The sequence below is a fragment of the Chelonia mydas genome, chromosome 10 (assembly GCF_015237465.2).
Source record: "Chelonia mydas isolate rCheMyd1 chromosome 10, rCheMyd1.pri.v2, whole genome shotgun sequence".
Lineage (NCBI taxonomy): Eukaryota > Metazoa > Chordata > Testudines > Cheloniidae > Chelonia > Chelonia mydas.
The window spans coordinates 63916229-63940591 of record NC_051250.2 but is presented as its reverse complement, the minus strand read 5'-3'; the positions used below and the strand labels follow the sequence as shown (position 1 = coordinate 63940591).

Sequence of the window (24363 nt, the reverse complement as noted above, 5' to 3'; positions counted from 1 at the left end):
CAGATTAACTGATTTGAAAAAAGAATAAGGAAGTGCATGTTTGAGGGAGGTGAACACTAAATAATTTCTTTATCTCCTTTACAGCAATCCTGCAGCACAAAATCTCAAATGGGTCGTAACGCTGTCATGTTGCTGTAGGTGTGTAATAGTTGCTGAGAATCCTGCTGTAAATTGTAGTTCTTTTGCATCATCTCTCCTGGAAACACCAAGGGTGTTTGCTTTCATGCAGCATGTTTTATAGTCCTAAATTGGCATTTGGAATGCGTCTGATTTTCCTAGTACTACCAGTGCATGCGGTAAACCCTTTTATCTGTTTAGAAGCTGTCCATTCATGGAGGATACCTCGGCCCAATATCTTTCATTTTCAGTGCCGTGCTGGCACTATTACATTTTCTCTCTCTATTTTTCACTCTCTGGTGGGAAGAAAACCTTGCTGCATGAATGATTCCCTGCAAACTGTATTTTCTGCTTCCCTCCCGCATGGCACATGCATCATTTCTTTTTCTTCTTTCCCAGTGTAGATTTTACAATTGTTACCCTAATTCTTGCACTGTGAAAAGAACTGACAGTTGCTTCCCAGGGACCTTTGACCCTGACTTTTTCATTTCTTAAGGTTCATCTCCTGTCTAATAGCTTTCCAAAATGGAAGACTGTCTACATTAGGCACAGAGAAAGCTTATGCCATGGGAAAATTACAGCAAAATTTTTTTCAAGTTACTTCAGGAATAATGGCGTAAGAGGCTGGGCAAAGCCATGGCTTCCGTACTTTGGTTTGGCATGATTTTTGCTTGACAAATTGGTGATTCCTTATAGCCCTATTATCCTTTAGGTGTGTACAAATTGTTTAATAATTTGTTCCAATATCTTTCTAGGTATCAAAGTTAGGTTGACCAGTCTATAATTCTCCTGGTGCTCATTGTTCCCCCTTTTAAAAAAAAAAAAAAAAAAAAAAAAGATACTATATTTACCCTTCTCCAGTCCTCTAGACCAGTGGTTCTCAAACTAGGGCTGCTGCTTGTTCAGGGAAAGCCCCTGGTGGGCCGGGCTGGTTTGTTTACCTGCCGCGTTTGCAGGTTCGGCCGATTGCGGCTCCCGCTGGCCGCGGTTTGCCACTCCAGGCCAATGGGGGCTGCAGGAAGCGGCACGGGCCGAGGGATGTGTTCCAAGTTTTGGCTAGCTCTAGCATCTAGTACAGGCCACTGATAAACCCTGGATGCTGACTTGATGGTCCACGATCTCGGATGGTATAGCAATTTCCATGTTTCTGTGTTCCAAAATATGTTTGGTACTTGATCTTTTAGAGAGTATAGAAGGAAATGTATTTACATATCCTTTTTTTCATGTACTGCCTAATTGGTGTCTTCCTATAGAAAGACTGAGTAGCTAGACAGCATGAACTGTCTATATGTTGTTTGCCAATAGAACGTGTGGGACTGTCCGTATTCATTATAATCAGACTGGGGACTACACAGTGAGTTACTGTACTGTACGTGCTATTCTCAATTTGATAATTACTGTGGACAAGGCTTGCCAAGAAGTGATTATAACTATGCACAACAGTCACAAAGACAGGCTGGCTACATGTTCTATTCACAACAAGATACAGACTGATGAAAATAGTGTCTTTCCTTAACACCATCCAACTCTGAAGGCCCAATCCTCAGAGATTGCTAGGGATCATTTTGCTGACTTCCATGGTCATTGAATCAGGCCATAAAACAGTACTTTAACAGTACTATAACAGCTCAGTCTTTAAATCAATAGTATGAACAGTCAGCAAAATCTTGAATGATTTTGTTAAGCACATGTCTGCAACAAGTCTTATTTACTGGAGTCCCCTATTAAAAATATTGAAGGGGAAATTGTTGGATATTTTAGAATTTAATATTATATAATGTACTAATATCATGTAGCTTACATTTTTTCACAGCACCCTTTCTCTTGAAGGATCTGAGAACTTTACCAATATAAGTGCTATTCATCTGATAGCTGTTGGGTTACCTCTATAAAATAAGTTGGGGGTCTCTTGAGTAAGGGGGTTTGCAAGACTGGCCTTAAGGCAGGAAGTGAGGAATACCATGTCCACTTTGAAGTTTTTCCTGAGAGATCATGCACAGGAGCTTCTCAACCCCACTCCATTTCATGGTGGATAGGTCTGTCTATTAGCCAAGATGGTCAGGGATATAACCTCTTGCTCTGGGTGTCCTTAAACTTCTGATTCTGAGAAGCTGGGACTGGACAACAGGGGATGAATCACTCGGTAATTATTCTGTTCTGTTCATTCCCTATGAACCAGCCACTATCAGAAGCCAGGATACTGGGCTGACCCAGTATGACTGTTCTCATGTTATCCTGTGCAATCCTGCCTTTACTCACAGGTGATTTCTTACTGAAATCTGCATGAGAAAACTAATGAGAGGATCCAAGTTGTATTATCCAGGTTATATTAGGGGTGTCTAGGGGCAGGGTTTGTTGTATTTTGAGTCAAATCTTAGCTAACTTTATAGGTGTTCCGTACAACATTTTTCTTGTATTATTTTAAAAATAATCAAATTGGCTCCCTACAAAACCATCCCAACCTGGGGATGAGCTCCCATTGAGTATTGGGGAGCACTACCAGCTGCTGGCCCCCCCAAAACAAAATAAAAAATATTCAATGCTGCAAAACATTGTAAATTGAGGCTATTTTGGTTCTATATTGTCTTAAAACTCATTCTCTCATTTTGTTTCTTCCGTCATTATGATTTCTGTTACAGTAGTCGCTAAGACTGGGGCCTGGTGGGGCTAGGTACTGGATAGAAGTTGCCCTGCCCCAAAGAGCTCTCACACTAGAGCCCCAATCCTGCAAAGGTTTAAACACCCGCACGACTTTCCATATCTGAGTAGTTCCATTGGCTTCAGTGGGGGACTACTCAGGTGTATAATATTATGCACAGTCTTAAGTCTTTGCAGGTTTGGGGCCAAGGTAGGCAAAGGGTGTGAGAAAGGAAAGCGTGGCCATCCCCACTTGGCAGAGGGGGATTTGCGATTAAATGATTTGCCAAAGATCACACAGTGAATCTGTGGCAGAGCCAGGAACTGAGCTCCGGTCATGTGACTTGGTGAAAACTGATAAACCCATAACACTCTAGTAATGTAAATGCCAGGATCTGGCCAGAAGCAGGAAAATAACGGGTCACATGCAGTTTTAGTAGCAGCAATGTTTTTATTATGCCTGCAGAGTCTCATGCAGCTAAAGCTCTGGTTTTTGAGGCTTTTTGGAGCTGGAGATGTAATCCCAAAAGCATGGATTGAGTCACTCAGATATAGGAGGGACACACATATGTTTGGCATTTTGCCAAGCCGGCCCCCAAAATAAATGAAAAATCCAAGACTCTCCTGGGAAGTAGATTAACTTCCATGACTCACTGCTTCTCAGCCTCATCTATGAGTCATGAACCAGGATGTATTTTTAGCTCCTTTGCTGTGACAGGCATAGCACTAGGTGCAAGTATTTTATTGTAATATCCATGGCTGAATGAATAAGAACACAGGTGTTTAGCTGAACCACCCCTGTGGGTCAACAGCTTACAGGAGCGTTGGGTGAAAGGAGCAGGCAGCCGTGGTTGTAACCGCTGATTTAGGAATTCCCATGAGTCCTGCTCCTGGATAGCCTGTCAGTAGCGGCCTGGCCCAGTGGCTTATCAATTGTGATTAGTCCTTTGTTTCAGCATTCTTCTCTCTGCGCGAGTAGAAGGTGGTGGGAACATGGCAGAAGCAGGTCCATCAGCCCCTCTAAGGAAGGGAGTGACCCATGGCAACTAAACAGCCATTTCTCTGCGATGGCTTGGAAAATGTGGCGGGTGCTGGGCAGTCCTGCTATGTGATAGCCCTAGGGATTAAATTCCTCTATCCACAGAGCAGGTTCGGCCCGGGCAGTGGTAGCGCAAACGTCCTCAGTGCTCTGGTCATGTGTTTCACCCTGACTTGGAGGTACCACAGCTAGCAAGGTGTGGCAGGAGGGTAACACAAACTCTGTCCGTGGTCTCTGCTGCGACAGCCAAGAAGAGACGGATAGTATCCTCTCCAATGGACAGAAGTCCATCAAATAGCCATCAACTGTTACCAACGTTAACTCTGTATTGACCGTGTTTCCATTGGTACTCAGGCTCTTCACTGTAGCAAGTGGTTTCTAACAGAAAATCGTGCCGCTTAGGCCTTTTACCTCATCTGAAGCTGGTAGCTCAAAGCAGGGCTGAGCTTTGAAAGAATCCGGTTAGGGCTACAGCCTGCAAAGGGGCCCAGTGCAGCCAGTTGGAAAATGCATTTGATTTTCCACAAAAAAAAATCTGCAAGTGAATATTTTGTTTTCATTGAAATTTCTCAGCGATTTTTTTAAAATGATTTTTGTCAAAAAATGGGGGGGGGGGGAATGCAACCGAAAATAATGCTTTTCTTGGGTAAGTTTCCATTTGGTGAAAGTAATTTTTCATCCCAAAATGTTTTTGTGTTAAAGGATTTTGACTCGCTCTAGTGCTGAGAACCATCTGCTTCCGTTTGGGTTCTAGTCTAGTCTATACGGCTTCTTATTCTGCCCTCAGCCCCGGAGTATCAGAGCACCTGCCAGTAGGTGCATGAAGCAACCTAACGTCTGTCACACGTGGTTCATTCTTTCTCTCGCTCATCCTCTCCCTAGGGGGAGAGTTGTGGATGTAGTGCAGTGTTTTGTTTGCTCTGTTGGATTTTGTTTGGGGTTGGAAGGTGTTCAGAGTTTTGCAGGAGGAGCTCAGCACCCTGCAGGTTGGGGAACAGGCAGTTAACGAACTTCTGGAGGAACTAAAAACCTGGGGCAGAACTGAAAGGTTCAGCTGGTCATTAGCAGCCTGATGTGGTAGCTGATAATGATGACATAAACCAGAAAACTGAAAGAAGAAGAAGAAAGAACAAAACCAAACCTCAAACCACCACCTTTCTGCATTGACGAAAATAGAATTTTGAACTGTGTGTTGCTATGGTTAGAGTTTTGTTGACGGTACCTGACCCTTTCTAACAGTTAGACCAATACATAAACCAACAGGAAGGCAGGGCTGTCACTGGATTAATCAGGCTTGGTACAGTGACTACCAGAGCTTGTTATTTATGGCTATGGCTTTGTGACAGTTTCCTTAGCCTTTGGCTCCACTAAAAGTTCAGAGGCACATTATAAAAAACAAACAAACCCAACAGTTGTATGAAGAAGCAACCCCACTACGCATGAGCTGCAGAGATCAGAGTTTGTTCAAGCACACTGGGGATGGGGACAATGCACCCCTGGGTGGCATAGCCCTGGGAGTGAGGCAGTCCCAAACACAGGGCACCATTACCCAGAAAGGGGAGGAAGAGGCAGGGGTGGGAAACTCAGAAACTTTTTCTAGTCCAAAAGCTCCTTGTTAGAGCAATGCTGGGTACAGAAGTATTTGAATCAGAGTAGCATTGTTGGCTTGCTTTTTTGCATTCAGTACAAATGTTTATGATGCTTTCTTTCCCCACGCAGCTACATTATGTTTATAGTGAATTGAACTTAAGGTCAGTACTTAAACTCATATACATTGGATACAAAGCTATTTGGTAGCAGCATAATACAGGACTGTTTTCATTAAAAGCACAGAGTGCCAATTCCTGGCTAGTCAGCCTTTGGATCTGCAGGGGCTGATACTGACCGAAGAGTGGGTCACCTCTGTTAACTAATAAGTAAAACTGTAAAGCTTCAGCTGAAGGGTTTAATTTGAAGCACGGCATTTTGCTCGCTGTCTCACTTATTTAGGTGAATCAGTGCAGTCGTTCAAACTAGTACCGGAAGCATTAGCTGTATTAAGGAAAGGCAAGGCAGGAGCCTTGGAGCTGTAGTTGAAGGGGTCATCAAAGTCACATAACCTATGTTGCTGCATCCTGGCACCTCCTCCCACGTGACCTTTCATCCTGCTTTTCATTGACTCTGCATCATTCTGTTGTAACTAGAAGGGAAAAGATTCCACCTTTAACTCCCCCAGCTCGGTTACACAGGAATTGTTCCCAAATCAGCTTCGGCATAAGGATGTCTAGACCCCGCTATCCAGGATTACCCTCCCCCACCCAGTACAGGGAGTCGGGGGTTATTCTCACACCCATACCTGTTGGAAGAGTTGTTGGCCTCTCCTTTAGCAAGGAACAATCCTCTCTAGCACATACTATCAAATCCTGTCCCTCATACCTGAAAGAGGGACTACCATGTATGTGCCTGACCCTGCCTCACTGAAGTCAATGGGAACTTTACTGTTGACCTCCGTGGGCTCTGGATTGAGCCCTAATTGCAGAAGTCATGTTCTTAGCCTAGGGCTCAAATTTAATTATGGTGCTTTTCCTTAGGCAGAGTATTTCTGTAGTCAGGACAGTACATTATCTGCATTCCCTGCTGTTCTTGCTCTGTGCAGTACCCTCGATTCAGCTTTGATTCTCTCTGCTGCTTTCCTTTGGCCTTTGAGTCTTAGTGACAAGTACCTCCTTCTACAGCTTTGGAAATCAAGAATCAAGCTGCTATTGGCATATTCAGATGCTACATCAGCTGTTTAGCTCAAAAGTTTGCATACAAGTAACTGGCCCTTATACTTGTATCTTTTATTACAACAACCTTGAGTAAGCTAATTACTCTGGCCTATTTCATTTACATTTTTTTACTTAGTCAATTATTGTGGCATGAAAACACCTTCCAAATTTAGACTTAAACCATCTTGCAGTTGGGATTTTCTTTCCATTCATCCTGTAGGGGGAAAAACAGCATGGGTAGCTTGCTAGAAATATATATATTACGAATAATTTAAAGTGCTCTGCTCTGTGTTTGGGAAGATCGGGTTGAAAAAGTTTCTTGCTTTTCAGCTGGACCATGGTAAGGTGTATAATAGCTCTGAGCTCCTATGGGAGAGACCACGGTCCCCATGGGCCCCTGAGAAAGGCCTGTCTCCTCAGCAAACGTCCTCGCCCTGGCAGTAGATGGTTTGATTATTTTTGAGGAGTGGAGCTGTTGACAGTATTGAGGTCCTGGACAGTGAAGTGGCCTTTTAAGTATCCTAGGCCATGACCATTTATAGCATGGAAAGAAGGACCAAACATCAAATGTAACATTGTTTTCTATTCAGGTCCAATGTAGAGACCAGAGCTCCAGGGCAACATGCTCTTGGTAACCTATGAAGCTGTGTGGGTCTGCTGCAGCATCCTGCAGTAGCTGCAGTTTTCTCGGGGCTGATGCTTTCAAGCCTAAATAAATTGTATGGCCAGCATTATCATTAATAAGTGATCATCAGCAAGGATGGGATGTAGTGTCTTAGCCAATTGGAAGTGGTGGGATGTGTCTCTGGGAATCCTGCTTTATTCAAGACCTGGGTCAACAAGGAGCCCAGAACTCCTAAATTGCACATTGTCTTGTCAATTTGTGGCCTCACCAAGATGGCAAACTCTTCTTCAAGCGTAACCATTCTACCTTGCTAGGGTTTAACATCTGCCAGCCCTTCTTCATCTGGCTGCTGATCTCAGCCAGTCACTGAGGAACTGGGGGAAAGCACATTTCCAAGATTTAACTTTGAATTGGTGTAGAAGTAGAACGTTCCACTGTAATTTCTAAAGGTGCCTCTGCCCCAGGCTGTTGTTCAAGTAGACGTCCTTTCTTCTAGCCAAGCCTGCTGGGATTTTAACTATTTTCTTAACCCAGGAGTGTTGGTACTGAAAGTTTTATATGCAGAAGCGTATTATAACATGGGAAAGAGCATATAGAATATTATAACTTATACTACAAGGTATTTTATTACACCACTAGGGTTAGGATGTCATACTCACAAGGGCTTGATCCCACTCCTTCTGATTCCCGAAACACTTACACCAGGTGCTAGGCTGGCTAATCCCATGCCTATGCCCTATTTTAAAATAAAAAGGGGGAAGCCAGGAGAATGCTGGCCTGTGCAAACCTTTGGCAGTCTCCGACTCCAGCCAAACTCCTTCCATACCCAAGGTGGCTATTTCATGGAGCCAGTGCTTCCATCTCCACTTCCAAACTGAGTCAGACAGCCATTCTTCACTGCTGAGGTAACTCAGGTGATTTGCACCTGGGTTTAACCTAGCATGAGTCTGAGCAGCTACAATGCAAAGCCCTACCAGAGTTGCTTGTTACTCCGTCCTTCCTACTGTTGCACTCCCGTGAGAGGATCATTAGGCCTTCTCAGGACATATTCCATGGTTCCCTGTGGTACAGTAAGCTGAGTGGCTCAATTATTCTTTCCCAGTGAAATGTGGGAGATTTGCCCATCCTTCTGGGTGCATGAAGGGAATTGTGGGAAGGCAGTGGATGACTATTGGCACTCAGATGAGTGAGCCTGCATCCTCACTGCAAAGTGGTTACCAGCCTGAGCGAAAGCAGAACCCAGGCTCTTGCCCACTTCCCCATCCACGCCAGCTAGCCCAGTTTGCAAGCACCAGTAAACTCAGGTGAGGGGGTTTTGTTGGGGGGGGGGGGGCAGACGAGGGTAGTTAGGGCAACACTTGGGTAAGACCCCCAGCCCTACCTAGGTACTTGGGTGGCTAGCCCATCCCGCTGCTCATGCCATGGCAGCTACACTTCTACTGGTAGTGCACTACTCAATCAGCGCTAGTGTGGGTAAGTGACACCTCCAGCTCCAGTGTAGACAGACCCGAAGTCAAAGGCATCACACTTTTTACTTCCTAGGGCAGTCTCTTTTGCTTTATTTAGCAGGGATTCCAGTCTCCTTTAAGTCCCTTTTTGATTGCTCCACAGGTCTCTTCTTCAGCACAAGTTCCTGAATACTGGGGCACAGCCTTCCATTTCCCTCCCATTCCCGTTGATCAGCTTCTCCCATTCTCTTTGATCGGCTTCTCCTGGACCCTGGCCACTATCTTCTTTCTACATTTTTCCCTGCTCTTTTCCCCCTGAGATTTGGAGATTCAGACTTTATTGATAGTGTATCTTCAGGTCACTCATGGACAGTAAACAAATCAGGGAACTGAGGAAGCTGCCATATTAATGTATTTCCTCTACCCAGGTTTTAAGTAAGGAGTCATCTTTTGTGAATCAGATCAGCTCCAGTCAGGGTAATTTATTGCGAAAACCTAGTATTGATTTTTTTCATCTTTGCTTAGAGTAGCTTCCCACGCATCTGTTCAGGATGCAAGGGTGAATTTACTCATCATCATATGATCTCAGCATATGACTCACTCCCTTCTCTGAATCTTTCGTTTCATCCAGGGAAGCAGTGTGTCGCCGGCCAGCTAACTGAATTTCTGTTCCTAAGAGAAAATGGAGTTTAAAATCTGTGCCTGAAAACAGACTTTTACAATGCTTTTCTGAGCAACATGCTTAGCTACTCCCCTTCTCATTAGTTAGCTCTTACGAAGGAACACACCATTCTCCATAAATGCTGCAATGTATAACTCAGATTTTTACTTCCTTTAATTTTTAAATCACAGCCCTACAGGACGATGTCACAGTTTCCAACAGCAGAAATACCACTTTGTACAATTAAAAAACAGAACAAAACTTGGGTACACTAAAAATATTTCTGTAACAGTAATTTCAGAAATCCTTAAACTAGTGTCAGCTGTAGCTTCTGTGAGAATAATCCATAATCTCCTTACTTTAGTTCTTTTCATTCACCAGACAGAGGCTTTCATTCAGGAAGAGACAGTCATGTGGCTAACTCACCTGAAGAACGTGCAACTGTACTGTATTTGCTTTTTTTTGTCCCTGTTGCTGCCTGATTGCGTACTTCCAGTTCCAAATGAGGTGTGTGGTTGACTGGTCAGTTTGTAACTCTGGTGTCTGTGTCTGTAACTCTGAGGTTCTACTGTACATGTTTTGGAGTGAAGTAATATCAGTCAGTGGCTTTGACTTACATACTGTACTGAGCTAGAAATGTCCATAGGTTCGTATGTAACCATCAAAGAATCCCTAGGCTAATACATCCTGAGATTCCACATAGGCTCTGATTGACACTGTTCTTTGTTTCACCACTACCCCTGTACAAAGCCCATATGAATCTGCTTTGTTGCAGGAAATCAAGTGTGTACTGTAGATTGGAGGGGACAGAATTCATCCACTGATCTACGGGCAGGCTGGTGCTCTATGATACAGTCCCTCCATACCTGCTGCTGTGGACTGGAATAGCAGCCACTGCTCTCCCAACACCCTATATGGGGGTTGCCAGCCACTGAATCTGCACAGGTGTGGATCCAAAGGCCCTTCCTCTTGTACTCACCAATACTTCCCTCCATGCTGTCCTATTTGGAGTGACATGCAGTTCCCTGCCTGGCCACTCTGCAGGACAGTCCTAAGGCATATGGCCCTTCTGCTAATGTATAAATGTCACCACTGCCTTTCACACATCCCTCATGGTCCAGTGGTAAACCTAGTGGACTGTCACAAACTGAAACAAGATAACTATGATAAGTAGGGTCGGGGAGAGGGAGGTGGTTAGATTTTTGTGTGTGGCAATTGTCCTGCCTCCTTTTAATGTTATGTTGTTTACAATCCTTGTTTCATCAGTTACATTATTCAATCAAATAAAATATATATTGATGAGTAGATTTGAAAACGGTTGTACAAATGTTTCTACATCTATTTAATGTCCGTAAAGGGCCAAAATTATGTCTGCACCCAGTTGTGACCCTCTTTCTGTTTTTCAACGTGTTCTTTTAAATAGCTGTGATTTTTTTTTTTTTTTTTTTTGCTCTCCATTTCTACTCTAGTACATGGGCTGTATAGAAGTGTTGCAGTCAATGAGGTCTCTGGACTTTGGCACCAGGACACAAGTCACCAGGTAAGTGGTGGGCGACTGACATCCAGCTTAATACAAAGCCTGAATGTTAATTGCTACACAAAGCCTTAGATGTGGGTTTTCTCTTCAGACTCCTGTGTTTTCTCACATGGTGATCTAAAATATCTGACCATCACAATAGGGTGTGTCTGCACTAGAAAATAATCTGTGTTCATCACCACCACCACACAGGGCCCCCATCCTGAGGTCCCTCCTCTTTCACGCTTGGTTTTGGATGCAGATGAGACCAAAATGTGTTCAATATCCGATATGGAATGTGCGATTGATCCCTCTGTCTAGCAAGGGCCCAGTCTTGAATTCTTTATTAGGTGTGTAGCATTGCTTGGCCCAGTTTACATGAGCAGCCAAGCAGGGCTGAACATGGAGTCTGAGAAGAGTTAGGCTGGACAATGGGTATGAAACACTGTCCATTTTCTAGTGCACAGCAGGCCTTAATTTCCAGGCTTCAGATCAGCAAAAGTTTGTTCCTAGATACTAAACCTCTGAGTTTGGCCAATAATAAAAACCCACCATGTTATCACTCCTCAGGGTTCAGTAGAGTTCCCTTAGGGCTGCTTAAATGTGAAATACTTTGTGTTATATTATCTTTGTAAGTTTGTAACTTCCTCTGCAGATCAAGTGAATGGGTGTTGATATTCAGTCTTCTGGAGTAAGGCATTAGTGTTTTTAATAAGATACTGTGACAGGACTGGGAGGGGCCAGAATTTCCTTTCCTTTATTTTTCTTTTACCTATCTGTGAAGTCCATGTTACTCTATATTTGTGTGTGAGTGTATATAAGTGTGTGAGTGCACATGTTTGAGGTTGAGGTTCAAAATAAATGCTACTTTTTCCCTTTCAAAAGAAACTCCTTATTGGGAAGTAGCGTGGCTCATGTAAAGCCCTTTAACAGCTGGGGTTAGATTCTATGCTGCTCCATGCAGGAGGCACAGCCTAGGTGTGTGCGGACAGGTAGCTCTATGCCCACCCAACCTTTGCCCCTCTAGGGCTTATCTACGTTACCCGCAGGATCGACGGGCAGCGATTGATCCAGCGGGGGGTCAATTTATCGTGTCTAGTTTAGACACGATAAATCGACTGCTGAGCGCTCTCCCGTCGACTCCTGTACTCCACCTGAGCGAGAGGTGCAGGCGGAGTCGACGGGGGAGCGGCAGCAGTCGACCCTCCATGGTGAGTAGATCTAAGTACGTCAACTTCAGCTACATTATTCACGTAGCTGAAGTTGCGTAACTTAGATTGTTCCCTTCCCGTCCCCCCCCTGAAGTGTAGACCAGGCCTAAGATTCTGGGCTGCTGGAAAGGCCAGCTGCCAGTGAGCTGCCCTGCAGCCACACTAGCCAGAGTAGTCTGGCTGTGCCCCAGATATGCTCCCTCCCATCCCAAGCCATTCCCCAGCCCAGTTTATGTTGGGGAGTCAGGGAATGTGAGTGAGGCTTCTGGCACCCAACTACACCACCTGTATATTGAGGAATTCCCAAGGGGCATTTCTGCTCCTCAGTGTGTTTGTGTTTGCGCAGGGCTGAGAAGGGACAGGAACATGAAGGAAAAGTTTTAAGCTTCCAGGGGATTATTATAAACAAGATTAAGGAAAGGGGACTTGAAAAATTACAAAAACTGCTTGAATTTGGCCAATCTATCTTACAAGTGAAGTTGCTAACGCTGATATTGATTCTCTTGATAAGATGCTGCATCATTTTTAAATGGGGCTTTTGTACGAAGTGGAATGTTGGAGGTGAGCCTCTGCCTTTGAAAAATAAATTGTTAAAATCATCATCATCATGTTCCCATTACGCCTCTGGCCTTTTGGGCAGCGACGAATCTCCTCCACTCCTGTCTGTTTCTGGCAAGTCTTTCAGTGGTTCCCCAGCTGTGCCCTAGGTTTTCAGCTCAGCTTCTGCAACTCTTTGCCATGTTCTTTTCGGGCAGCCTCATTTTCGCTTGCCTTCAGGTGTCCATCTTATTGCTACTCTGGTGATGGACTCGGTTTCCATCCAAAACACGTGGCCAATCCATCTCCAGTGCCTCCTGGCAAGGATGGTGCTCATATCCTCTTGGCTGCACTGTGTCAATAGATCTAGGTTTGAGATTGTTCTGGGCCAAAAGATACAGAGGATTTTTCTGAGGCAGGTTGTATGGAATGAAGACAGTTTGGACATGTCATACTTTCTCATTCCCCAGCATTCTGCACTATAAAGTACTGTTGAAAATACGCAGCTCTGATAAATCTTGAGTTTGGTTTTGGTGTTGTATTTTGATGATTTCCAGACTGTATTTAAGCTCCTGAAGGCGTTCCTGGCTTTATTGATTTTGTTCCGGATGTCCTGGCTTGTTCCACCGTCTTGGCTGATGGTGCTGCCCAAGTATGTGAATGTTTCTACATTGGTGAGAACATAATCCTCTCTCAATAATGGTGATGGTGAGGCAATATTAAAGGCCATGATATCTGTCTTATTGCGGTTGATTTTCAGTCCAATTTGCTGGCTGAATGTGTTGAGTCGAGTTGTTTTTTTCGTATATGGTGTTGGGTATGTGATAGGAGAGCGAGATCATCTGTGAAGTCCAGGTCTTCCAGGGATGAGAAGGATGTCCATTTAATGCCTCTTAGCATGTCTTCTGTTGTATGCCACATTACCCAGTCGATGGCAACGCTGAAGAGGATTGCAGACATGACACACCCCAATGTACTCCTGTTTTGACTTCAAAGCTGAGCTCACTGTAATCAACACTGCACGTAAAGTTGAAATAAGGGATTCCATATGCCTGCAGAATGCGCCATAGGCTGGTCCTGTGAATGCTATCAGAAGCCTTCTCAAAGTCTATGAAGTTTATGAAGAGCTGCTGTTGCTGTTCTAAGCACTGTTCTATTATGTTTCATAGAGTGAAGATCTGGTCTGTGCATCCACGCCCTTCTGAAAACCGGCTTGCTCTTTTCTGAGAACGCTATCAACTGCTTCTGATATATGTTGGACTGTGATCTTACACAATACTTTTGCTTGGCACAGATAAAAGTGTGATACCACGCCAGTTATTACACTCACTGAGAGTTCCTTTCTTTGGTATCTTCACTATAACCCCATTGGTCCACTCATCTGGCACTTTTTCCCTTTCCCAGACTGATGTAAATAGAGGGGCCAGGAAGATGCTAACTCAGGATTTACCTTGAACAAATTCTGCATTCAAGTTATCCTCGCCAGGACCTTTCCCGTTTTTTTAAGGATTTGATGGCTTGAATGATCTCTTCCTTAGTTGGGATGTCTGTGTTGATATCAAGATCTTCTTCTGCCTCCTGGATGTTTGCTTCCTCTTCAGGTGGCTCCCCTGTTCAGCAGTTCTTTGAAATGCTCTGTCCAGCGTATTTCTTGTTCTTTTTCTTTTGTCAGTAGGTGGCCTTGTTTTTCCCTGATGAGATTGTTTGTTGGTGTCTGCTGTTTACAGCTGATAACCCGCATCATTTTGTAGACAGTTCCATGTTCACCACGAGCAGCTGCATCCTCTGCTTGTGTTGCCAGATTATCAATATAATGTCGTTTGTCCGCTCTCACAAGGCGTTTGACCTCCCAGTGTGCCTTGCTATACTGCTTGTGGTATTTGTCCTTTAGCTTCTGGGATATTGTGTCTAAAACTTTTTTTCTTCAGGGCTCGTCTGGTTTCTATGGCGTTCCATGTGCTGGGTGTAATCCACTCCTTCCTTCTCTTCTGCCTGTAGCCTAGACAGGCTTCACTGCTCTGTTTATAAATTGCTGTTACTTTGTCCCTCTTCTTGTTGATCTCCTCATCTGCATTCCCCTCCTCTTCATCAAGGTCTGCAAGTGCCTGAAACCTGTTCTTTAACTGCAGAATGAAGGCTTTCTGTATTTCAGAGGACTTTAGCTTGTCAATGTCATAACATCTTTGTCCCACACTTCTCAGTTTTAGCTTGACGGAGGCTGTCACAAGGTGGTGGTTGCTGCCAATATCTGCACCTCTTTTCACTTTCACATCTGTCAGTGAGTGTCACCATTTGCCATTGATCATCATGTGGTCAATCTGGTTCTTATCTCTGCCATTTGGAGAACACCATGTCAGCTTGTGGATTTCACGGTGTTGAAACAGGGTTCCACCGATGACTAGGTTATTCATATTACAGAAATCAACAAGCCTCTCTCTGTTTTCATTCATGGTGGCACGCCCACGTTTTCCCATTGCTCTGTCGTTGTTTGTGTTGTCCTTACCAACTTTGGCATTCAGGTCTCCCATGATGATAGTTAGGTCATGGCATGGTACTCTCTCTAATGCTGCCTGTAGTGTAAGGTAGAATTTGTCCTTTACTTCTTCATCACTGTCATTTTTCGGAGCATAGCACCTAATCAGGGTGATATTATTACATTTCCCTTTCATTCTGGCTCTCATAAGTCTGATGCTGATGGACCTCCACTCTCTTCTTCAAAAGAATGGCAACACCCTCATGGTGTTGTCCATCATTCCATCCAGAACACAGCAAAGTTTCTCCAAAGGCTGTTAATCTTCCTGATCCCATCCGTCTGCTCTCGCTGACACCCAGGCTGTTTAAGGTGTAGCGTCTCATCTCTGCTGTGACCTGAGCTAGCTTCCCTGCTTCGTATATTGTCCATACGTTCCAAAAACCAAGTTTGCTTTTTGTCTTGGTGTTAAAAGTCTATTATTAAAGCTCCTGTGTGCCATATTTTAATGCAGCCTTGATTTGTGTATACTTGAAATTAGAAGCTGTTTGCACTTATAATCAACTTATGCACACAACCAGCCCAGTTCCTGGCTTTGTATATTAAAGAAAAGCTATTGTGCTATTAATACAATTCCCTCGCGCTAATTATTCACAGATGGAAAACGTATGTGCCGTTCCATTGGCTCATGGAAGTCAGCATTTAGCATTCAGACCAATAAATTGTCTTCTTCAGTAGCTCTAGAAGCCAAAAAGTGAGGTTATCTCACAACTGCATGCCATGGAGTATGTCATTACATTTACAAAATAGAGCTGTTGATGGATTGTTTGGAAAATAATGAGCAATTAATTGTTTAAAGGAAATTCACCAAGTCCAATTTGGCCCAAATTTTAGGGTTTGTAAACATGAGCAATGTTAAAACTTAACAATAGAAATGTTTCCATTACTTTAAAAAATTCCAGTGAGAACATTTAAAAAAAAAATAAATAAAACAGCCCCTTGCAGTGTGTGTGAAAGAGAAGTGCAAACCTAAAGCATGTCTGCAACTCTAATGCTGGCCTAGTGCAGCAGAATTTGAAGGTCAATAGATTAGCAACTAACTAGACGCAAACAGAAAACTGATTAGTCTATTCTCCTCCTCCTAGCTGAGAAACTAGTATAAATAATGTACAAAAATACCGGCTATTTTAAATGTTTTCAGTTTTAATTATCTAAGGTATCTGCAACATGGGAAAATAGATTTGATTTTTTTACCTTGATAGCATTCCTCTACACAACGGAGCATTTTTCAAAATTGCAGCCCCAAAATGTGTGTCTAAAGCTTCATCTACACTACAAGCTGGGGGTGAGTGTCCCTGCTCATCTCCACGTACTCACACTAACGCTCACCAAGCTAGTGCGAATATAACTAGCCGTGTATCCGCGGTAGCGCACACAGCAGCGGTGGAGGCAAAGCTGGGTGTGTACCCACCGGTTTCAGGCAATGTTATGTATAACCTATTACGCTCCCCTTCTTCCTGTACAGCAGCTTAACTCTTTGCTGAAACATAGGCTAGAGCTCTCTCTTTTCAGAAAGTATTACACAGAGTTAAACCTCAGGGCTATTTTATGTAAAGCCCTGTGGGTAGGCGTTAATAGATCCCAGACAGTTTGAGAGAGGGAACCATACAGTTTCTTTGCAATCAAATATTTAATACACAAAACACATTGTAAATAGTCTTTGGAATCATTTACGAATAATGTCTTAAATAAAATCTATAAGGTACCAAATCTACTGTTTCTTATATAGACTTTCCCACTGTGCTTTTGTTACATATGTTTACATGCAAGGTTTCACCATAACATTTATACTTCTCTACTAAAACACACACAGGCACGTTCCCATATGATCTTCTTTCAGAGATGATTTCTCAGTTTCTATAACGTGGCCTTGATATGTTGTGTGTGTCACCGGGACTCTTCAGGGCTTGAGAAGAATGGCAGAATTTCAGTTCCTTTCCCAGCACTTCTTCAGCGGCTTTCAGCAAAGAAAAGTCTGGGGATCCTTACAGCTAGCATGGGGATAACAAGATGACTGGTCTTCTCAGTTGCTGTAAGATAGGAACCGTAGCTTGTATCCAGACAAGTACGGTACTGGGAGCTCGCCCCCACAGCCGACAACATCCGTTGGTCTTGCATGCTGCTAAGTCTCCAGGACTGTCTGTAACCTCTGTATTTATAAACTTTCCCCGTGGTGAGCTCCGACTGGCTCAGCTGTCAGTGAATTTGTGGAAGCTGCAAGACTCCTTGCCCTTACTGAAAACTCTCTGCCCAGCTTCAGAAACAGCTGCTGAACATGCCCAGTAACTGCCACACCCTATGTCTGGATGTTTCTGGACCCTTCTAGTCAAGTTGCCCTGCTCTGCAGACACAGAATATGCTAAAATCCATGACATCTCCCCACTGCTTCTCTCCCTTTCTTTGGACTTAAAATCCCCCCCGCTCCCTCCGCCAATACACCCCCCCCCCCCCCCACACACACACATCAAATGCTGCAGTAAAAATACTTGGTTTACAGTTACAGGCACAAAGGAGCAGGAATTGTCTTTATACTGCGCTGGTGGTTCCATTTGTGCTGATCAATAATAATGAATGTACCAGGTGGGGGGCACTAGCTGCTGTAGAATTTCTACATAGGTGTGCTCTGGAGTGTCATTCCCTGCAGATTTTGCCTGTGCAAAGCCTATTTACTCAGACTTTGTGCAGGGAGAGCAGATTTGATGCAAGTCATTTTTGTATATTTTTTTTAATATTCCTCCGAGCCAGGTGAAGGAAAGCTCCTGCGGTCAGAGGCAACAATGAGTCAGAGAGAGGCAAACCAGCTAAGTAGTTGTGCAGCTCATGGCTGAGCAGTATCAATGTGCTCTCTGCTGAGGCTGACTGGACTGACTTCAGAGTCCTTGCACCTTCTGCCATGGGAGTGGGAGGAGGACAAAGATCTCTCCTGGGTGGTTGGCAGGATCAGTCTCTCTGTGTGCAGATGGGAACTGACTGGGGAAGAAGAATATGAAGGTGAAATCCTCGACCCTACTCAGGCCCCTCTGTGCCCCCGAAAAGAGCCAGAATGGTATATGGGGCCCTGATCCTGCTATACGTGGCTGGGGGAAGATTCCCCAAGCACAGCAACTGTGGAGACAGTTGTAAGGCTGCCTCCCACGGACACAATCCTGGCGTAGGGGGTGGGGCTGAGGGTAGGAGAGATGTGTCCAGGCTGTGGCCACAGTACCTAGTATTACAGTCCCTATGGCAGCTCTGGAAGGCTGCAGTAACTCAGACATGTCCCCAAGACTTCATTAAATTATAGCAGGAGCTTCTCCAGCTCCGAGAGCAGGCCAGGATCAAGACAGTGCAGAGGTGTCTTAAAGCCACCTTCTCCCTTCCTGCCCCCGGACTGAGAGTTCTGTGCAGGATTCTCTTAGGGTGTGTCTGTGTTGCAGCTGGGAAGTGTGGTTGGCTCTGCTCAAGCTAGCATGCTAAACATCGGAATGTGGCCTCAGCCACAGGCAGTGGCTCGGGGTAACCACCCATGTACCATCCCACCCAATACCCCCGGGTACATACTTGGGCTGCTCGCCCAAGTCCATGCTGCGGCCGCCACATTGCTACATTTAGGTGTTCGCACCAGTAGAGCGAGCACATGTACATCTACCTGAGCTGGGAATTGCTCCTCCCAGCTGCTCTGTAGACATGCCCTTCGAGGCATAGCTCACCGTAAGTCTGTGCAGGAAGGAGACCTAGACTGGAAAAAAGAATCTGGAGCTCCTCTGCTTTTTGGTGGATCCTGGTTAGCTTTATTCTTCCCTGAATTTGCTGCACTTAGGCCTTGTCTATCCACAGAAGTTGCGCTAGCTTAATTTATGTAGGTTTTTAATCCTGTTTAGTTACAGCTGTGCTTATTTCAGTCTGAGTGACTTATTTGAAGGTAGCTTAAACCTCTTCCTAATTGACATACGCCAAATATCGATTAAAGTGTCCTTGTTCCCTTTTTCATCAGGTTAGCAAAATCAATGTTATATCACACCGTTAGCTAAACTAGGGCAATTTGCATATAGACAAGCCCTTGCTACTCCTTTACAAAGTGAACATGTGCATGCTGTGAGACTGGACTTTCATGCTTAACTTCTGTTTCTATCAGTGCATGTTCTACTCTGCATCAAGGTCAGTGTATACCCTAGAGGCTTGAACTTGCTTTCAGAAACTGACTAAATTCACTGCACACAACAAGGCTAACATTCCATATGGCATGTTCTAAGGGACCGCAGGGTGTCTTGGATGGCTTATTTAGTTCCACTGAAATTAATGGAGCAAGTCATGTGCCTTATGCCTGAAAGGAGAGGATATGAGGTAGATGTCATCAGTTTCTTGGAAGGTTAGAAACAGGACGATTTATCGTGGTATTGATGTATACTCCAAACCATAAATCTGTTGGCCTGTTTGAAAAATGAAAAATTGTCTTACACATTCAGATGATCTCTTATGCATCTCAAAATGTTATGTATATTTGTGCTCTAAAATTATATTTAGATTGCACACTTAAACCAAAAAAGTAGTAATAGAGAGGGTTTTGCCCCTTGCTTCTTTTTGGTGCTTATCCTATAAGGGTTTAGTGCATGTTGTTCTCCAGAGCAAAATGCTTTTCCCAATGGAGATTATAGTTGCGCTCAAATCAAGTTATTTGGATCCAGAATGCAAACACCCACAAGGTTCAGCATTGGTTACAACAGGTTTTTAGTTCTTCCCATTATAAAAATAAGGGCTGTGTGCAAAATGTGTCTGTCACTGAATCACCTCAAAGGTCCAAGAGTGTTCAGAGCCACGGTTTTAGTTTGGGGCCCCACTCTGTGGAAAGTGAATAATCTTTGTCATTTGTTCACATGAACCAGTTGCCCCCTCTTTGTTGTACTATAAACATGCATTTTCACGGTTTCACTGAGCCCTCTGGCTAGTGCCCTGTTACGCATCTCCTAGCTCACGCTCATAAATCAAGCTCATTATTAGAAATTATACTTGGACATTTATGGGAAGAAGGGAAGAGATTCTGGATCTTTGATTGCTACATTAACTTGTAAACTTGAAAATGGCCAGGCAACTTTGTTGGGGCTAAGGGCATCTGCAGTGGGGTGACAGGGATGGCCGGCTCAATAAGGCTGACTTTGTTTGGATGATTACTTTCTACTTTGTTGAGCCACACAATCCGTTTCTGTTAGATGGCGTAGGCAGGCCTTTAGATGCTTAAAAGCAAATTTCAACAGCATTCTTATTCACTTACATCAGCCCACGTCTCTTCTTTTACTCTCGTTTGGAGAAACAATAAACAAAGTGCTCTACTGTTGTTGTGAGTTCTTCTCTTTAAATTAAAAGGAAAAATAAAATAAAATTCTGCAACAAGTTTTCTTCTAGAGAGTCAAACTCCAGAGAACAAGTCCCACACAGCTGGGAGGTTGCTTTCCACTCAACAGGTTTGTAGGAGCCAGCTAGCTTGACCTTTTTTTGTTAAGCTTCCTAGAATTTCAGACACCTTCAATCCAGCAGACAGCAGAGCTGCTGAAACCCTAGGATTTGTAGAACAGTGTTTCTCATCCTTTTCAGGTTGGCTACCTCTTATTTGAAGTGTAAAAAAAGAAAAAAAGAAAAATTCCACAACCTCCTTATGTTTTTAACTCTCACCTTTTCTAATAAATATATCAGTGATGATAAGCCTATTGAGTTGGGGTGTGTGTGTGTGTGTGTTTCGAGAGGTTGATAGAGAATATTTAACTTGGAAGGGTAAGGGTGTGCAGGGAGTTGGGAACAAGATTTTCTTTGCTTTTGACTGTAATAAAATTTTCAATCCCACTCAGCCCCTCGGTTGCCTTTCGGGACCCACCAGTTGAGGAAAAACTGCAGTAGAGTATAGAGTGGAATCACATCGTTTCATTCCGAATGTGATAACAAGGACCGCATTTTCAGTCACAGCCTCAGATTTTAAGTGTAAAAATGTACATACGAGTTCTTGTGTCCACACAACTGCACTTCCATCCATTTTGCACGTGTGGACTGGACTGCTGGGAGCCTAACTATCACATCTACATCCACTAATTCAGGTGTATGTCCTATGGCAGGTACAAAATTGGAGGCTGGTTTGATGCCAGCTGAAAATGTGTTCCTGAAAGAGCAACCTAAAATCAACTTGCTTCTAGAAATCTATCAATATAACAAGTGCTATTTCATCATAGCAGGGGTATATCCACAGTGGTTTCTTCTCTCTAATCTATGGTGCAATTTATGTTGTAATTATATCTGCCCTATTCAATTGTACTGTACCTTAGAAATACTTTAGGATACAAATCAGGTGTTATCCCATTATTTATTTTTCATAACTATCAAAATAAATGTGCAGCCACATATGCTGTAAAGTTTGTTACTAACTTAAAAGTATGTCATTATTATGTAATTTACACGTTAGATGTGCTTGAAATAAGCAACTTAGCACAATATTAGTGTGCTGTAAAATATGTCATTACTCAAATTAAAGCCAGACATATCATGGCTAGCTTGAGGAAACTATTTTATGTATTGGAAAGGTGGTTAGATCATCTAAAATACCATCCATGGATACCCAGCAGCCAATACATGAGACAAGGGACTAGGCGTTCTACATTGAACAGTACAGGTAATGGAAACTGCTGAGTAATTATCCTCCTATTGCTTTGTTCCCCTTTGCTGAAAATTGCTTGTGTGGATGGGTACTCCCAAGGTTTCATTTTCTAGTACAAGATTGGGATCTCTTGTAATCAGTTTTGCTTTGGACTCCTTCATTCTGTATAGACTGTCCTGGCTGAAGAGTCCGATCGTTCATCTGTTGCCAAATCTCCTTGTTTTTGATTTTGGCCAGTGTCTCTGCATCTTTTGCTATATAACCAGCCTCGGTGTTCTGGGCTAGTCCATGCCTCCCAACGTTTTAAGATGAGTCCTGTCCTGGGGGATGGGAGGCTCTGGCGGATGGGGGAGTTGCAAAGAGAGCCCACTCCACACTTACCCTGCAGTGTTGGCTCCTGCCCGGCACGGCTGGCTGGGCTTGGCTCCTTGCTCCAGGCATTGCAGGACAGGGAGTGGACGGCAGACCAGGCCAAATCTAAATAAGTAGCACTTCAACCTCATGCTCCAGGGCCAGGTCACAATGCCAGGAGCTAAGCTGAACCAGCCCTGTGGGATCTGAGTCACTTCAGCTAGGACAGGGGGTTTGGGGCTCAAAGATGGACAGTCCCGCGAAATCTGGGGCTGCTGGGAAGTAGGCTAATAATCCTGATTGGTTAATTTATACGATGTCAGGCCAGTTTGGTTTCTTTTAGTACTGACCTAGAATGCAAGATGAACATTTTTTTTTTACCATTTTAAAGGTTGATTTTGTGGCTAGGAATCTCACAGGTTTTTCATATTAATCATTTATTGGCCCTCCTAACTGTATTTCTCGCCATGGCTTGCAGGGTTTAGTGCTTATTATTTCTAAACTAGGTGATTGTTTTGGCAATTCTCATTGCTAAGAGCTTGGCCCATGCGATGGTAATGCATTGTTTAGTCTGCTGAAATGCACATGTGCTTGTCTTCCACTTTCAGCCGTCCAAAGTCTTTCATTCCCTGCAGAGTATATCCGCTGAATTTACTTCTCTTCTTAATCGTGATAGCCTTTAAGTTTAATTACTCAAGATTTCCTTTACAATGAAAGTTCAGTTGAACATTAACGTCATTAATGTTCAAAACCCATAAGGCTGGATGCTGAGTTGGTACACATTGGCATATTTCCATTGAAACCAATGGTGATCTATCAATTCACACCAGTTTAGGATCTGGCCCATTCAGGTATCATGCTCAACTTATTTGCAAGTTTCAGAGTAACAGCCGTGTTAGTCTGTATTCGCAAAAAGAAAAGGAGTACTTGTGGCACCTTAGAGACTAACCAATTTATTTGAGCATAAGCTTTCGTCCGATGAAGCGAGCTGTAGCTCACGAAAGCTTATGCTCAAATAAATTGGTTAGTCTCTAAGGTGCCACAAGTACTCCTTTTCTTTTATTTGCAAGTGTGTATCTCCTCCTGAAGTGTAGGTTCTGCAGTAGGTTGTTCCAGTGTATGTTTACTTGCTCTCCCTAAGCTCTGGGATTTTGCTACTCGCCCTTTGAGGCTGCCATTGGTAGTGTTGAGTGGTATGTCTGGTTTTCTCTAGCTTGAAAGCCATCATTGACATTACACTATTCTCCAGGTGGCAATTTATCTGATGGACTGTACTCCATCTGTACTAATTCTATATTAGCATTATTGCTGTACCAATAGCTTTCTCTCCTAATGCAACTGGACCACAAGCACTCATTGGACTAGACTCTGAGACTGAAGCCCACAGGCTGTTATTTATGTTTACTCTCTTGAATTTTTTTTTTAAATTTGTATTTTATTTTTTTCTTTTTGAAACTGAGCTTTCTCAGCACGTATCTGTGCATGTGAGCTCTCTCTCTCTCGCGCTCTCTCTCTCAAAGGTAGCCAACTTTCCTAACCACTTTGTCCCTTAATAATAAACTATGACTGGAAAAATCAAAATTGAACTTGCAAGTTTTAATTTACTTCCTGATCTCTCCTAGATGAGAGACAGCCTGTAACAGGTTTTTTTGTTTTTGTTTTTTTTTAAGAAAATTACCCAAGGCACAGAGACACACCAAGAGTATGATGCCTTTGTAACCAGAATTGGTGCAATGGAAAATGATCCTTCATAAGATAATGATTAGTAAATAATCCTCATGTAAAAAAAGAATACAGGCATAATGTATATGCAGCTGTGAAGTGTCAAATGATTCACTGGAATCAGAATAGTGGTTCTCTAGCTGCATGCGCTGACTCCTGAGGCCTAGTGTATGTAGTACAGAGGTACATCATGAAAAAGTCCTGCTTCACCATTACAATGTGTCATTTGGATTTTTACATGTCAAATGGGGGGTAAATGGGTTTCCTGAATGTCTTTCAATAATGTGAACCTTCTCTCCTTCCATCTGGGCCTTCATACAAATGTGCACATTCAGGCATGTGCAAATGTGTGGGTGTTTGTCTCATTGGTGAGTGCAAAAGCCTCTCCGTGGTTTGGAATATTTGAGTTCCCAGATGTGAGTGGTGGTGTTTATGCTACAGACTGTGCATTCCTGACAATTGTCAAGAGAGGCCAGATCCAAACAACAAGAATGGAGAAAGGATCCAATAGGCTTTTTCATATATTTTCTTCTTGTGAGCGTGTAGGAGAAATGACAAAGAATAGAAATTCAGTTGTGTAAATTATAATTCACCTGGGACAACCTC

General features: G+C 43.5%; 1 protein-coding gene across 16 annotated transcripts in view; it reads left to right on the top strand.

Moving 5' to 3' along the window:
* SHC4 (SHC adaptor protein 4) overlaps positions 1-24363 on the top strand; it is a 68315-nt gene that overhangs the window by 18454 nt on the left and 25498 nt on the right. For 11 of the 16 annotated variants that reach the window (XM_043524243.1, XM_007066802.4, XM_043524251.1 and 8 more), the window contains one exon: positions 10744-10814. In XM_043524243.1, coding sequence (XP_043380178.1) covers positions 10744-10814 — 71 coding nt within the window. Of the gene's footprint in view, positions 1-9655; positions 9782-10743; positions 10815-24363 lie in introns of all 16 variants that reach the window. The other 5 variants (XM_043524250.1, XM_037911738.2, XM_037911737.2 and 2 more) reach the window with 1 other exon arrangement.